Genomic DNA, 14,402 nt, shown 5'->3' with positions numbered 1-14,402 from the left:
CAGAAAGAACTAGACACACACAAAAAAGTCAAAAGTGAATATAGCTAAATTATAGAGATCAAGCATGACTTAAAAGAAGACCTATGAAACGATCCAACCCACCCCTTAATGGAAGGAGGCGGCCTATGGATGTTGTATGCTGTGCACGTTTTTGAACTTTTCTATGTACTAGTCAGTTGTGCTGATTTTTTTCTCTTTTCTCTTTTTTGTCTTTAAAAAATACCATTTGCTATATGGGATGGCTCTCTGGGAGGGGTTGGGAGAGAGATATTGGAGAAAACTATGAGGATGTAAAAAACAAAAGGCATCAACAAAACCTTTTTAATAAAGAAAAATACTTTTGGGACACTGTGCACATATATATACATAGGCAGAACTAATATTAACATATAAGACCAAGATCCATTCATCAATGAACAAGTGGTCAAAAGATACAAACAAACAGTTGTCAAAAAAGAGCCACAAACTATTACCAACCATAGGAAAGATGGCTCCAAATCACTTAAAAAAGAGAAATGCAAATATATACAACTCTAAGGTTTCACCAAGTTGGCAAAGAGGACAAAAGATAAAGAGAGTTAATACTGAAGGGTTTGTGGAGAGGAATACACACTAATAGACTATTTGCACAAATATGGATTGGGCTAACTATTTTGAAAAGAAATTTGGAATTATGCTATAGAAAGTGACTAAAATGTCAATACTTCCACAAATCTTATTAATATTACCCAAGGCATCATTCCAAAGTGCATGTGAGAGTGTGCCTCTTTAAACCTGGTAGATAATTTCCTCCTAGATTCACGTTTTTGATGCTGAAAGAGCTGGTGAAGGCTCCAGTTTCTTACCCAGGTTTAAAAGGCACTGCAGTGGGTGGCAGTAATACTGGTTCAGCACTAAAGTTATCAGCACCAGGTGTTGGAGAAGGAGTTGCAGAATCATGGGAATTAATGCTGTGCCCATCAGAGCCAGAATCTTTGGCAAATTTCACCTAAGGAAAGAATAATCAGTACAAAATAGAACAACTGTCTTGACTGAACAATCCAGTGGTCTTCAGGAAATCAAGGTGGTTTATTATATACCATTAGCCATAACTTGCTCAAGTTGAATGGTAAAGAGAGGAGATGAAAAGCAGTCGGACTGGTTGACTTCAAAGGTCTCCCCTAGCTCTTAGGTTCTAAGATTCTGTGACATGCAAGGGGCAGCCTTCTAGAAGAGTAGGATGGGAGCAGAAGACAGAAGTGTCTTGTGGGGTTAGACTGTCCCAGGGGAGAGAAAAATCTTTAAATTTAGAGTGGGGTGGGGGGAAAGGGGGGGTGAGAGAACAATATTTCAAAGTAGGGTAAGATGCCTCTGGAGAAACAAAATGTTTCTACGAAGATGAGAATTTAACTTTTTAGAGTCTATTTTTCAAATTCAGGGTTTCGTTGTGTCTTGGAGGGTGGGAGTAGGGAAGTCAGCTGCTTGCTATTCAATAATTTGTCCTTTATCATAAATTTATCATGTTTGACGTGCATTTGTTAATCAACCTCAACTAGGTCCCAGTTGTTCCTTTAATTCCTCCCTATTTGATTCCCATATTCCCCACAGAAGCTATTCTTCACTCTCCTCTCTTAGCTCCCCATCCTTTCTCCTTTCCCCTCTTTCCAGGACTGCAATTGCTTCTTACCTTCTTAAAAAAGTTAAGGCTTCCTCTCTCCTGTTCTCTTCATCTCCAAATCCCTGACATCATCTCCCATTCCTTCTTCCCTTCCCCAAGGCACTGACAAAGAGGGAGCCCTTCTTGCCTAGGCCAAGTCTTCTATATGGACACTTGGTCTTCCCTCCTCTGTCCTCTTTGGAAGCCTGCACCCTCAGTTATCTTCTTCTTTCTCTAGTCTTCAACTTCTCTCTACTGAAATCTCCCTTTCCTACTACCTTCAAACATGCCTCTATGTTCCCTATTCTTTAAAAATCTGCATTAGATTGTACCCTCTCCTCAAGCCATCACCCCTTATTTCTTCTTCCTTTTCCAGACATACTCCTATTTTTTGTCCTCACTAGGACCTCCTGGTTCTCCACCCTTTGGTTCCTTCCCAAATTATCACTCCTTCATTCCCTGCACTCTTCTCTCTTCCCTAACTTGATGCTCTGGTGGATCAGTTCAACCAGACACCAGTGTGTCTACTCAACTGAGAATGGGTGCTTGTGGGCCCCATAGGGAAAACTACGAATTAACATTATCTACATTGTATTGCACTTTTACTGATTTTGTTAAATATTTCCCAATTACATTTTAAGGGGAAGAGCAGCTGCTCTATAATACCTTCCCTGGTCCTCTTCCTGTCACCCGCCACCTTTGCTTCTATCCACACACTGCTGACTAGGCCCAATACTAACATACGTTGCATAGTCTCAGCCCCCTTCCTGTGGCAAAGGTAATCATTTTATACTTCCCTCATCAATCTGCTCTCCCACTCACCACAAGGGCTCTTTTAAACCTTTTCCTCCCACCTCAGGCCTCCACAGAACCCCTTCATACTTCACTGAGAAAACTGAGGCCATCTGATAAGAGCTTCTTCTTCCCTCCTCTTTTTGTATCATCCAGATGTCTTCTCCTCTACCTCTGCCTTCACCCATCTCTCATAAAGGTGACTCTTCTCCTTGACAAAGAAACCTCTTCTCCATGCATTCTTTATCTCATTTCTCCCCATCTTCTCCAGTGGATTTCCCCTTCTATCAACTCCAGATCTCTCTCTATTCAATCTCTCCCTAGCTATTGGCTCCTTCCCTGATGCCTACAAACATGTTCATGTTGTTTTCATCCTTCGAAAACCTTCAATTGACCTAACTCTCCCTCCTACTTATCCTGTACCCCTCCACTCCTTTCTGGCTAAACTGCTAGATAAAGCTGTATACAACTGGCATCTATACTTACTCTCCAGATGCTGGATTTTAAACCCTCTGCAGCCTGGCTACCAGCCTCATCACCTGACTGAACCTTCTTTTTCCAAAGTCACCAATGATTTCTTAATTGCCAAATCTAGTGTTTTTTTTCTCCTCATCCTTCTTGATCTCTGCAACCTCCGACATTGCTGATCACTCTCTTCTCCTGGATACCCTCTCCTCCCTAGGTTTTCATGACATTGTTTTCTCTTGGTATGACTACTCACTCTCAGTCTCCTTTGCTCATTCATCTAGGTTATACTCACTAACCTGGGTTTAATGTGTGCAGATAATTCCCAGATATATATGGAGATATAGATATAATTACATATTTATTTAGATGCAATCATATATATAAAAATTAGGGGTGGAGATAAAGATCTATCTCCATCCCTAATTTCTCTCCTGAGTTGCAGTCTCCCATCACCAACTGCCTCTTGTACCATTTCCAACAGGTTGTCCTGCAGGCATTCTCAAACTCAATTTGTCCAAAACTGAACTCATTTGTCCTCTCCAAATCTTTCTTCTTCAGAACTTCCCAATTACTGTGGAAAGGGCTAACATCCTTTTGAATAACCCAAGCTTGCAACCTGAGCATCATCCATGACTCCTCTCGTGCTCACGCTACACATCCAATCTGTTGCCAAGACTTGTCATTTTTACCTTCATGACATCTCCCTTATGTTACCTTCTCTCCACTCATATGGCAACCATGCCAGTGCAGGCTTTCATCACCTCGTGTGCATTTAATATCTTTCCTAGCATTCTTATACTTTATTCCCCTCTACATATTTTACAATTTGGCAAAACCTGCCCTTTGCAGCCCTTCATACCTAACACTCCACCTCCTGATTCTGCCTCTTCTCTGGTTGTCCCACTGGTCAGAATGTTCTCCTTCCTCACTTCTGCCTTATGGGTTCCCTGGCTTCTTTCCAGACTCACCTGGAGTCCCACATTCTGTAGGAGTCTTTCCTCAATTCTCCCCACTGGCAGTACCTTCCTTCTGAGATTAAGTTCCAGCTTTTCTGAATATAGAGTGGTTTGCACCTTTTTTCCTCCATTAGAATTCAAACTCCCTGAAGATATGCACCATGTTTTTGCCTTTCTTTGCAACCTTAGTACTTAGCACAGTTCCTGGAAAACAGTGAGTGCTTAATAAATCCTTGTTGACCAATACTTGCTGCTTCCTCTAATCTCACTACTTCTCAATCATTTGCCACCTGGCTTCCAACTTCACCAATGAACTGAAACGGCTCTCTCCAAAATTATCAGTGATCTCCAACTGACAAATCTGACGGTCATTTTTCAGCTCTCACAATTCTCAACCTGCCTTTTGATAACTCTTAGCTCAAGGTTTTCATGGCACTCCTCTCCGGGTTCTCCTTCTGTCTGATTGTTCTTTTTCATTCTCCTTTGCCGGCTCATCATCCATACCACATGCCCAAACTGTGAGTGTTCCCCAAGGCTTTCTCTATTCTTTTTCTACACACTTAGTTACCTCATCAGCTTCCTTAGATTTAACTACCATCTCTATGGAGATGACTCACAGATATACATATATATATCTAGCCCCACTCTCACTTTTGAGCTTCAGTCCCATGTGACGTGCCTACGGGATATTTCACACTGCCAAAGACATCTCAAACTCCCCACGTCTAAAACCGAATTCATTTTCTCTCCTCCTAGTCCTTTCCTTCTCATGTTCCGGTCTCCCGGGTTTGTAACCTTGGCATTAGCCTTGTTCCCTCATTCTCTCTCAACCCACACATCCAATCAGTTGCCAAATTTGGCCATCTCCACCATTACAACATCCCCCACACCCGCCTCCTCTACTCGCTCAGCTATCACCATGGTTTAGGCCTTCTTGCTTAGATTATTAAAACTTCTATTTAGTCTCTTCACTTCAAGTTTCTCCCCACTCCAGTCCATCCCACATACTGGTGCCAAAGTAATTTTCCATAAGTACAGATGTGACCATGTGACTACCCTATTCAATCATCTGCAATGATTCCCTATTGTCTCCAGGATAAAATATAAAGTCCCCAGCTTAGCTTTTGAAGCCTTTTACAACCTGGCCCCAATTTATCTTTCCAATCTCACTGGACATTCCTCTTCCCACACAGTCATCTAGCCAAACTGGTTTTCTCTCTGTTCCTCATACATGATACTATATTTCTCATGTCTGTGCTTTGCAAGGGCCATGGCCATTCTCCGTGCCTAAGGATGCATTTCCTCCTTATCTCAGCCTTTACAGAGTCTTTCTCTTCCTTTAAGATGCATCTCAAGCACCATCACCTGCAAGAAACCTTTCCAGATATCCACCAACTGCTACTGCTGCTCTCCCTCTCAAACTACTCTGTAAATATTCACATTTATTCACTTTATATTTATGTTGTATATATAGTTGTATATATTTTTGTTGCTTTGCCCATTAGAATGTAATATTTACTAGCTCTGTAACCCTGGGCAAGTCACTTAACTCCAAATGCCCCCCTCTTCCCCTACAAAGAAAAGAAACGGAATAGGAAAAAAAAAGAAAGAAAGAAAAGAATGTAAATTCCTTGAGAGTAGAGATTGTTTCATTCTTTGTACTTGTATCGCCATCACCTAGTGTCATGTCTGGTAGTACTTGCCTAATAAATGCACACTGACTGATGCATATTGAAGGATCTCTATAGCAGAGGAAAATGAAAGCCTCTCCAGGTCACATCTGTTAGTGCTTCACTCACCCTTCTGACTTCCACCTCAAATACCAGGGTCGAATCTGATGGAATATGTCCACTTATACCTTCAGAGCCATAAGCATATGTTGGAGGAATAATGAGAAGCCTTTTCCCTCCTTTCCTCATGCCGAGCATTCCATCTTCCCAGCCCTTTAGAGATCAGAACACAAGATTAAAGATTAGTTGGCATGAATTGAATTAATAATAATCAGTCAGTCAATATACATTAAGTACCTAATATGCACCAAGCTCTGTGCTAAGCTATGGGGACAAAAGACAGTCCATGCCCTTATGGAGCTCATAGCCTAATGGGGGAGAAAACACACAAACAACTATGTACAAAATAAATTGGAAATAATCCACAGAGGAAAGGCACTAGAATTAATAGAGATTAGTAAAGGTTTCCTAAAGAAGGTGGGATTTAAGCTGGGACTTTAAGGAAGTCGGGAAAGTTGGGAAGTGGAGATGAGAAGGAAGTGTTCCAGGCATAGGAGAAACCAGGGAAAATACCCAGAGTGGGGAGACAGCATGCCTTGTTCCAGGAATAGTGAGGAGGCCAGTGTCCCTGGATCAAAAAGTACATAGAGGAAGAAAGTGGCAAAGTATAAAAAGACTAGAAAGGTATATATGTATGGGGGGCGGGCAGGTTATTTGAACACCAAAAAAAGAGGATTTTATATTTGACTCTAGACTATTTGACAGGGAGCCACTGGAGTTTACTGAGTTGGGGTGACATGGCTGGACCAGCACTTTAGAAAAATTACATTGGTTGCTGAGTAGGGGACACAGAACAATGGGGAAAGAATTGTGGCAGGCAAATCTACCAGTAAGCTAATGGAATACTCCAGGCAAGAAGAAATGAGCTCTTGCTCATCAAGGCAGTGGCACTGTCAGAGGAGAGAAGGGGACATATTCAAAAGATGTTATAAAGGTGAATTGATAGGCCTTGGCAACAGATTAGATATGTGGGGTGACAGACAGTCAGGAGCCAAGGATGACACCTAGCAGCAGAATATCAGAGCCAAGGGGATCAAGACTCATAGGACCACAGGTGACCTCCAAAAGCCATCTAGGTCATCACTGTGCCTCAGAGAGCAGTGTCTAAAATAGATTTTCCATACTTTTTTTTTTTATTGTAGAATACGCACTCTCTCTCTCTGTCTCTCTGTCTCTCCCCCAAATTTCCTCATAATAGATCTGGTAAACCTAATGTCCATTGTTAAAATCACACCTTTGTTACCTGCCTATGATGACAAGGAAGAGAACCAGAGAACAATGAGGGGCCAGAATTCAGCAGCAATCTGTGCTGGCCACAAACCAAAGTCAGACTATGAATATGGGCCAAGAAAAAAACCCAGAAAGGGCCTTACAATCCACCAACACATCTTCAAGTACTTCTAGCCAATGGTAAGGAATGCCAGACAGATGATATCTACCTTGGTTTGAAATATTTTTCTAGAGAGGGAAGTTCTACCATTCTCCCTCAGTAGCTTCTCGGTGAAAATTTGGTTAGAAGAGTTTCCCCCAGGGCAGAAAGGGAAAAGGCAGGAGAGTTGAAAATTGTGATGAGTTTTCTTTTTTGTGTATTAACTTAAAGGCAACATTTAAGAAAATGTGTGTAGTAATTCACAGAATTTTTTTTCCTCTCCTAGTTTCCAAACAAGCCTTTTAGGATAGTCAGAAATATGCCAAATATTGGAAATTAGAAGTAAGCTTCTTGGGGGGGGGAGGTATGCAGGGCAATTGGGGTTAAGTGACTTGCCCAAGGTCACACAGCTAGTACATGTGTCAAGTGACTGAGGCTGCACTTGAACTCAGGTCTTCCTGACTCCAGGGCTGGTGCTCTACTCACTGCACCACCTAGCTTCCCTAGAAGTAAGTTTCTTAAATTAGCCCCACAGCAGTTTACAGATTCAAAGAGGGAAACAATCAGTGTGGCAAAGCAGAAGAGGCAATGGACTGGGAGTCCAGGAGACCTGGGACCTGTTTTGTGATTAATTATTGTGTGACTTTAGACAAGTCACCTGCCTGTGCTTCAGTATTTTTGTATGCCAAGTGGGGGGCAGAGGGGTGCCCTGCCAGCTTTGAAATTGTTTCAGTCTGATTTAATGCTTTACCTTAATGACTTTTCCTGATCCCAGCTTTAATCGAAGCAGTTTATCCTTGTTAACAGAAGAGTCAAATACCTAAATGCGGGAACAGAATCATCCAATAAAGTCCCAAACAGTAAAAAAATAATTTTGAAGATCAGCAAAGTTTTAATGTAATCCCAAACAACTACAGAAAAAAACAGTTCAAGGGGTGTGGAGTAGCCATGGTATAGTTTGATTAGGCCTTCATAGGTGCTATTAAGCTGAACACCTCTGCCAATATCATGCCAATATTTTAAGAAAAACTGAAAAAGTAAAACTTAATTTTAAAGACACAAGTCTACATCCATCAACAAACATCTCCTTAACCTACAAAATGCAAAGTACTATCTTAAAAGCTGCATGTGTGGGAGGGGAGCATACATAAAGACATAGAAAGAAAACATTCAAGGAGCATCCAATCTCAATGTGGCATTAAGTGAGACTGACTAACAACACAAGGCAGTAAATCACACAGGCCAGAGGAGTGCTGGAGGCAGTCTGTGGAAGGAGAGCCACTTTAGCTTTTGATGTCAGGAGGTAAGTTAGGATCTGACAGAAATTGAAAGCAGCACACTAGTGGATATAAAGCCAGATTTGTACCACTTAATCGTTCCATCTGACATCTGTGAACAAAGTCACTTGAATATGGTCCCCTTTTTTTTTTTAAATCCAATCCTTTCCTTTCCTTTCCTTTTTCCTTTCCCCTCTCCTCTCCTTTTTCCTTTCCCCTCTCCTCTCCTCTTTCCTTTCCCCTCTCCTCTCCTCTTTCCTTTCCCCTCTCCTCTCCTCTTTCCTTTCCCCTCTCCTCTCCTCTTTCCTTTCCCCTCTCCTCTCCTCTTTCCTTTCCCCTCTCCTCTCCTCTTTCCTTTCCCCTCTCCTCTCCCCTTTCCTTTCCCCTCTCCTCTCCCCTTTCCTTTCCCCTCTCCTCTCCCCTCTCCCCTCTCCCCTCCCCTCCCCTCCCCTCCCCTCCCCTCCCCTCCCCTCCCCTCCCCTCCTCTTTCTTCCTCTACCCTCCCCTCCCCTCCCCTCCCCTCCTCTCCTCTCCTCTCCTCTCCTCTCCTTTCCTTTCCTTTCCTTTCCTTTCCTTTCCTTTCCTTTCCTTTCCTTTCCTTTCCTTTCCTTTCCTTTCCTTTCCTTTCCTTTCCTTTCCTTTCCTTTCCTTTCCTTTCCCTCTCTATCTCCTCTCTGTCTCCCCTGCTCTGGACTACTACATATACTAGTCTAGCAACTTGGGTTAGAATTAGCACTCATAAAATGGAGAATACTCTATTAGGTACTTGGGGAGTCAGGAAAAAGTGCCTTCCCTAGAGGCACTTACAGCAGAAACGAGGGGAGGGGACTGAGTGGGGGAGTTAATGACTTATTAAATAAATATCCACACCATAGTTTAATAAAGTCCAGGGGCTCTATCTTTGGAATGGAAGTTAGACATTTTGTTCTGCTCTGATTTGACAACTCTTATCTACTTCAAAATTTTAGCCACATATTATGAAAAATACTCTGTAAATTTTTTAAAAAATGAGAATATAAGAATTTAGCTCGAAAGTTATAAAAGTGTAAACTGGATGGCGGTGTACGTTTGGTGGCCAATCAATCTCTGAAATTCAGGGCAGTTCTGATACACAGCATATGCTTACTTTCAATGAAGAGCATTAATTTTAAGATGCGTTCTCAGCAATCAGACTCCAGTAAGCACTGATGCTCCAGGCACTGTGTCACACACAGCAGTACAAGGACAGAAATGGAACAGCCCCTATTCCTCAGGAGCTCACATTGTGTCAGGGAAGACACATGAAGAAACATTTGTGTATTCACACTACAGAAAAAGGACTGGATCTGTGATTTCATTGGTATAGACTTGGTATAGAAGACTTTTTCTGAAACCTGTAGTCTTAGAGAGTTGCCTGGAGTACTGAGAATTGCCCAGGAACACAAAGCAAGGATGTGTTAGACCTGTACCCACCTAGGTTTTCCTGGCTTCAAGGGCAGCTCTCTACTCACTATACCACGCTGCCTTCGTCAAACTATCTACAAAATAAATACAAACTAATTTTTTTGTGGAGAAGAACTAACAGTTGAGGGACAAGCAAATGTTTCTGTAGAATGTGCTTAAGTGCACATTAAAGGAAAATAGGATTTCTAAGAAGAAAAGGTAAGAAGTGAGCACACTCTAGGCATGGGGAACCGCCAGTGCAAGGTCTTGGATGCCAAAGACATGATGCCATATGGGAAAAACTGTAAGGAGGCCAGTTTGGTCAGATTGTAGAGCTTACAAAGGGTAGTGATGTAAAGGCTTCCTGTTGCCTCTAATATTAACTCTTTTGTTTGGTATGTGAAGCCTTTTTAAACTAGTCCTAGTTTACCTTTCCAGCTACCAGAGTTTACTGAGTAGGAGAATGACATGATCAGAACAGCATTTTAGGGAAGTCACTTTGGCAGCTGGGAGTCCCCACAAATATACAATAATGTAATAGAATCAGAGACAGAATGGACCTCAAAGATCATCAAGTCCAACTCTCATTTTACAGATGAGGAACTGAGGCCAAAAGTGGTTAAGTGACTTGCCCAAAGTCTCATACATATTAAGTGGCAGAGCCAGAATTTGAACCCAGGTCTTCTGCCTCTAATCCAGAGCACTTTCCACAACACTACACTATCCCCTCAGATGAGCTTTTAAAAATTCTCAAAAGCAAACTTCTTTGTCCAACTCAATTTTTTGTTTCTCTCAGTGTTTCAGGGCCTCATTGGGCTATTCATCTTGATTTCCTCAGTTCAGGAAACATATAATATCCCATATTTTCTCAGACAATTATATCTCCCCCAAAATGCACTTTTAATGAGATTGCAAAAGGAATATCCTTTTTTGTATAGAAAATATTGTCACAGTACTTAGATCTGTGATCTCCAAATGGCCTTTCCTAAAATTATCCCAGATTGTCAAAAAGGACATGAAAGACAGAAATGGAAGACAAGAGAAGACAATCACTGTAAAAGGTTAAAAATAGTAAAAAATATTTCTACTTCCAAATAGTTATTTGAATGGGAAACAATCGTAAATGGAAAATCATTTGGTATGAAATTTCACATGCCTTTGTAAAGGCAAATCCATTAGTCCTAGTCTGGCCTTTGAAGCCACATTGAAGAAATCTATGTATTAGTCCTTCAAATACACAGACAGTGATGATGTTTCCCCTCACTCTTAATATTTCCTGGGTAAAACCATCTCTCATCCCTTTCGTCATTCTTGATGGTTTTCAGACTCCTTACCAATCTCACTGCCCTCCCCTGTTTACATTCTATTTGAAAATGTTCCCCTTAGAATGTGGCACCTAGAACTTGACACAATTCTTCAGATGTGGTGTGGCCAACACAGAATACAACAGAATTATTAATATGATCTGGATGCTATTATGGTTAATGCTATCTCTGAAACCTTTCTAGCTCCAAAATTCTGCAATTTCATGAAAAAAGAAACTGATATTTAATTGATAAATCATAGATGGGTAGATCAGTCTCCTTTTGTTTCTTGGAACACAGATTAAGCACAGTAACATATGAGTAATTTATTGCCATCTTCCCTGTTTTCACTCTAGGGGAGTCACTAGGCCTATTTAGTTCAGCATTTCATTAACACATGCTTATGGACAAATACAAAGATAAAGATAATGCTCGCATATTCTGATAATTTTGAAAAGCAAGAATTTTCTCATCTACCATCAACAACCTATAAAAAATTTTTCTTACCTGGCCTAGTCCATGATTCTGGAAGAGCCAGCCCGTATAGGCCACCTCCAAAGAATTACCAACTTCAACACATGGACCCTCTCCTATAGTAAGATCCTGGCTCAACACAACTTCCAAGGAGGATACACTGTTACATTTGGCAATGCATATCTGCAAAAAGGAAACCACAAGAACCAAAAATGGGCACACATTTGGTATTTAAGTAATGTTTATTTCCCCCCCAACAGTTGCTTCTACCAAGAAAACAGATAAAAAACTCAGAGGAACCAAAGAGGCAGCAAAAGCCCAAAGTCACTGCTTTAAATAGAGTAAAATCTGCCTGAGTCATTACCCCTACTGAAGAATCCTTTCCACAGGTACTGAAATTGAACATTGTCTACATGCAAGGTACTGTGCTGGAGCAACAGTTATCAGATAATTCCAACCATAACAAGAGATCCATGAAAGTGTGGAAGGGGGGGCAGCTGTGCGACTTTGGGCAAGTCACTTAACCCCAATTCCCTTGCCTTCCCCCCTCAAAAAAAAAGTGTGGAAGGGAAGAGGAGTCCTCTCCCAAGTTAACCTTGTGTTTCTCCGGGGGGGGGGGGGGGGGGGGGGGGGGCTAGAGGACTTTTGTAAAACTGCCTATATATTTAAAACTTAAATCCTTCCACTGGTATATGATTCTTTTTAAAAACTCAATTTCATTTTCTTTTTAGTTCCAAATTCTTTCCCTTCCTTTCCTCTTTCCTCCCTTTGAGAAGGCAAGAAAAACAAAACCCATTACAAATATGTAAAAGTTGTGTAAGACAAACATCCACATTAGCCATGTTAAAACAAAACAAAACAAGGAAAAGAAACTAAAAGAAGAAAATACACTTCAATCTGCACTTTAAGCCTATCAGCTCTCTTTCTGAAGGTGGATAGCATGTTCATCATAAGTCCTTGGAACTGGGGCTGATCATGGCGTCATGTAAGTTACTAAATCTTTCAAAATCTTGACAATATTGCTGTCACTGTATAAATTCTTCTCCTGATTCTGTTTACTTCACTTTGAATCAGTTCATAGAAGTCTTCCCAGATCTTTCTGAAACCATCTCCATCATTTCTTAGAGCACAACAGTATTCCATCACAATCATACACCACAACTGGTTTAACCATTCCCCAATTGTTGGGTGATCACCTCAGTTTCCAATTCTTTGCCACCATAAAAAGGAACTGCTATAAAAGTTTATATATGTATGGGTGCTTGTCCTTTTTCTTTGGTCTTTTGGGGTATAGACCTAGTAGCAGTATCACTGGGTCAAAAGGTATATGACTAGACTATTTCAAAGCTCCACTTACAATACACCATTACTGTACCTATTTTCCCACACTCCCCCCTAAAGCATTTGTCATCTTAGCAATCTGATGGGTACGAGGTGGTACCTCGGAGTTATTTTATTTTGCATTTCCCTAATTATTAATGATTTAGAGCATTTTTTTCATATGGCTATTGATCTGATTTCTTCCTCTGAAAACTGCCTATTCATATCCTACAGCCATTTACCAACTGGGTAATGGCTATTATTCTTGTAACCACTGTTACATTTCTAAATGGCCACATTTCCTAAGCTGAGGTTTAACATACCCATCAGCTGATCTTGTTCTCTTTTCCTCAAACTCTCCTCTCTTCCTAACTTCCCTATCATTGTGGAGGGCACTACTATCTTCCCAGTCTCTCAGGTTCACCATTCACATGTCATTCTTGACTCTACACTTTCTCTCATCCCTTATATCCAATCAATTGCCAAATTCTGTCAAATCTACCTTCATAACATCTTTTATATATGCCCCTATATCTCCTCTGACTCTGCCTCCACCCTGGTAAAGGTCCTCATCACCTTCCGCCTGGACTGCTGCCATAGTCACTGGTTGTTCCTCCTGCCTCAAGTCTCTCTCCACCGTAATCCTTCCTCCAGTCAACTGTCAAACTGGTCTTCCATGTCAAACACAATTCCCTACTCTCCTCCCCAACTCATTCCTCTCACCATTCTTTCTTACACCTTATATCCATGTACTTTTTTGAAGAGGGTACAATCTCTGGGAACCCCCTTGAACCTGATGGGGTGCAGTCTCTGGGAGCCCCCTTGAATCTTCCCACTAGATCTGGCCTTTGCCTGAGGCCATAAGCCTTTCACTATCTAGGCTCAAATCTCTACCTAGCCTAGCCCTCTAAGGTCCAGCTGCTTCCCATCCTAGATCCCATCAAAATCTCATTCTCTTGTTTCCTGGAGTCTAGACTTCTGGTCACCCCAGTCCCATCAAGATCCTCCTTAGACTGCTCCTCAAGACCCTCCCCTAAACCCCTCCTCTAGTCACCCCAGACTACTTGACCACCCTTAGATCCCTCCCACAATCTTTCTGTATATAAGTTTCATCTTGCCTCCATGAAGGCACTCAGATTCAATCTAGCTCAGTAGATTGAACCTTGCCCACTTGTGAAAAAGAGTATCACAAATGGTGAGATTTCTTAAGAGTCAACCCAATATGGTGAATCCTTAATAAACTTTGCCTTTTTCTTTGGCTGAGAAGACTTGAGTCGAATTCATTTGGTAGGACACAGTGTGTCGGTATTTTGGGGTCTCAAGCACCCCTAAAAAATTATGGTTCCCTAACCTCATCATTTTGATCCAGTGACACTGGTCAACTTGCTGTTCCTCAACAAGACTTCCAATGCTAGGGATGGCTGTTCTCCATCATTGGAACTCTCTCCCTCCTGTAAAATCCTGCCTTCCTTCTAGTCTCAATTGAAGTAGCCACTATCTACAAGAAGCCTTTCCCAACTGTACTTAATCTTAGTGCTTTCCTTCTGAGATTATTTCCAAATTATTCTGTATATGATTTGCTTATTCATAGTTG

General features: G+C 41.4%; 1 protein-coding gene across 2 annotated transcripts in view; it reads right to left on the bottom strand.

Moving 5' to 3' along the window:
• The window catches only part of FKBP15 (FKBP prolyl isomerase family member 15), an 80,704-nt gene that overhangs the window by 42,394 nt on the left and 23,908 nt on the right, over positions 1 to 14,402 (bottom strand). For both annotated transcript variants that reach the window (XM_036748156.1, XM_036748155.1), the window contains exons 7-10: positions 11,522 to 11,671; positions 7,763 to 7,831; positions 5,652 to 5,795; positions 846 to 988 (exon numbers count right to left, since the gene is read on the bottom strand). In XM_036748156.1, coding sequence (XP_036604051.1) covers positions 846 to 988; positions 5,652 to 5,795; positions 7,763 to 7,831; positions 11,522 to 11,671 — 506 coding nt within the window. The remainder of the gene's footprint in view (positions 1 to 845; positions 989 to 5,651; positions 5,796 to 7,762; positions 7,832 to 11,521; positions 11,672 to 14,402) is intronic.

Source organism: Trichosurus vulpecula, chromosome 3 (assembly GCF_011100635.1).
Source record: "Trichosurus vulpecula isolate mTriVul1 chromosome 3, mTriVul1.pri, whole genome shotgun sequence".
In the NCBI taxonomy this organism is placed as follows: domain Eukaryota; kingdom Metazoa; phylum Chordata; class Mammalia; order Diprotodontia; family Phalangeridae; genus Trichosurus; species Trichosurus vulpecula.
This window is presented reverse-complemented; position numbering and strand designations above follow the sequence as displayed.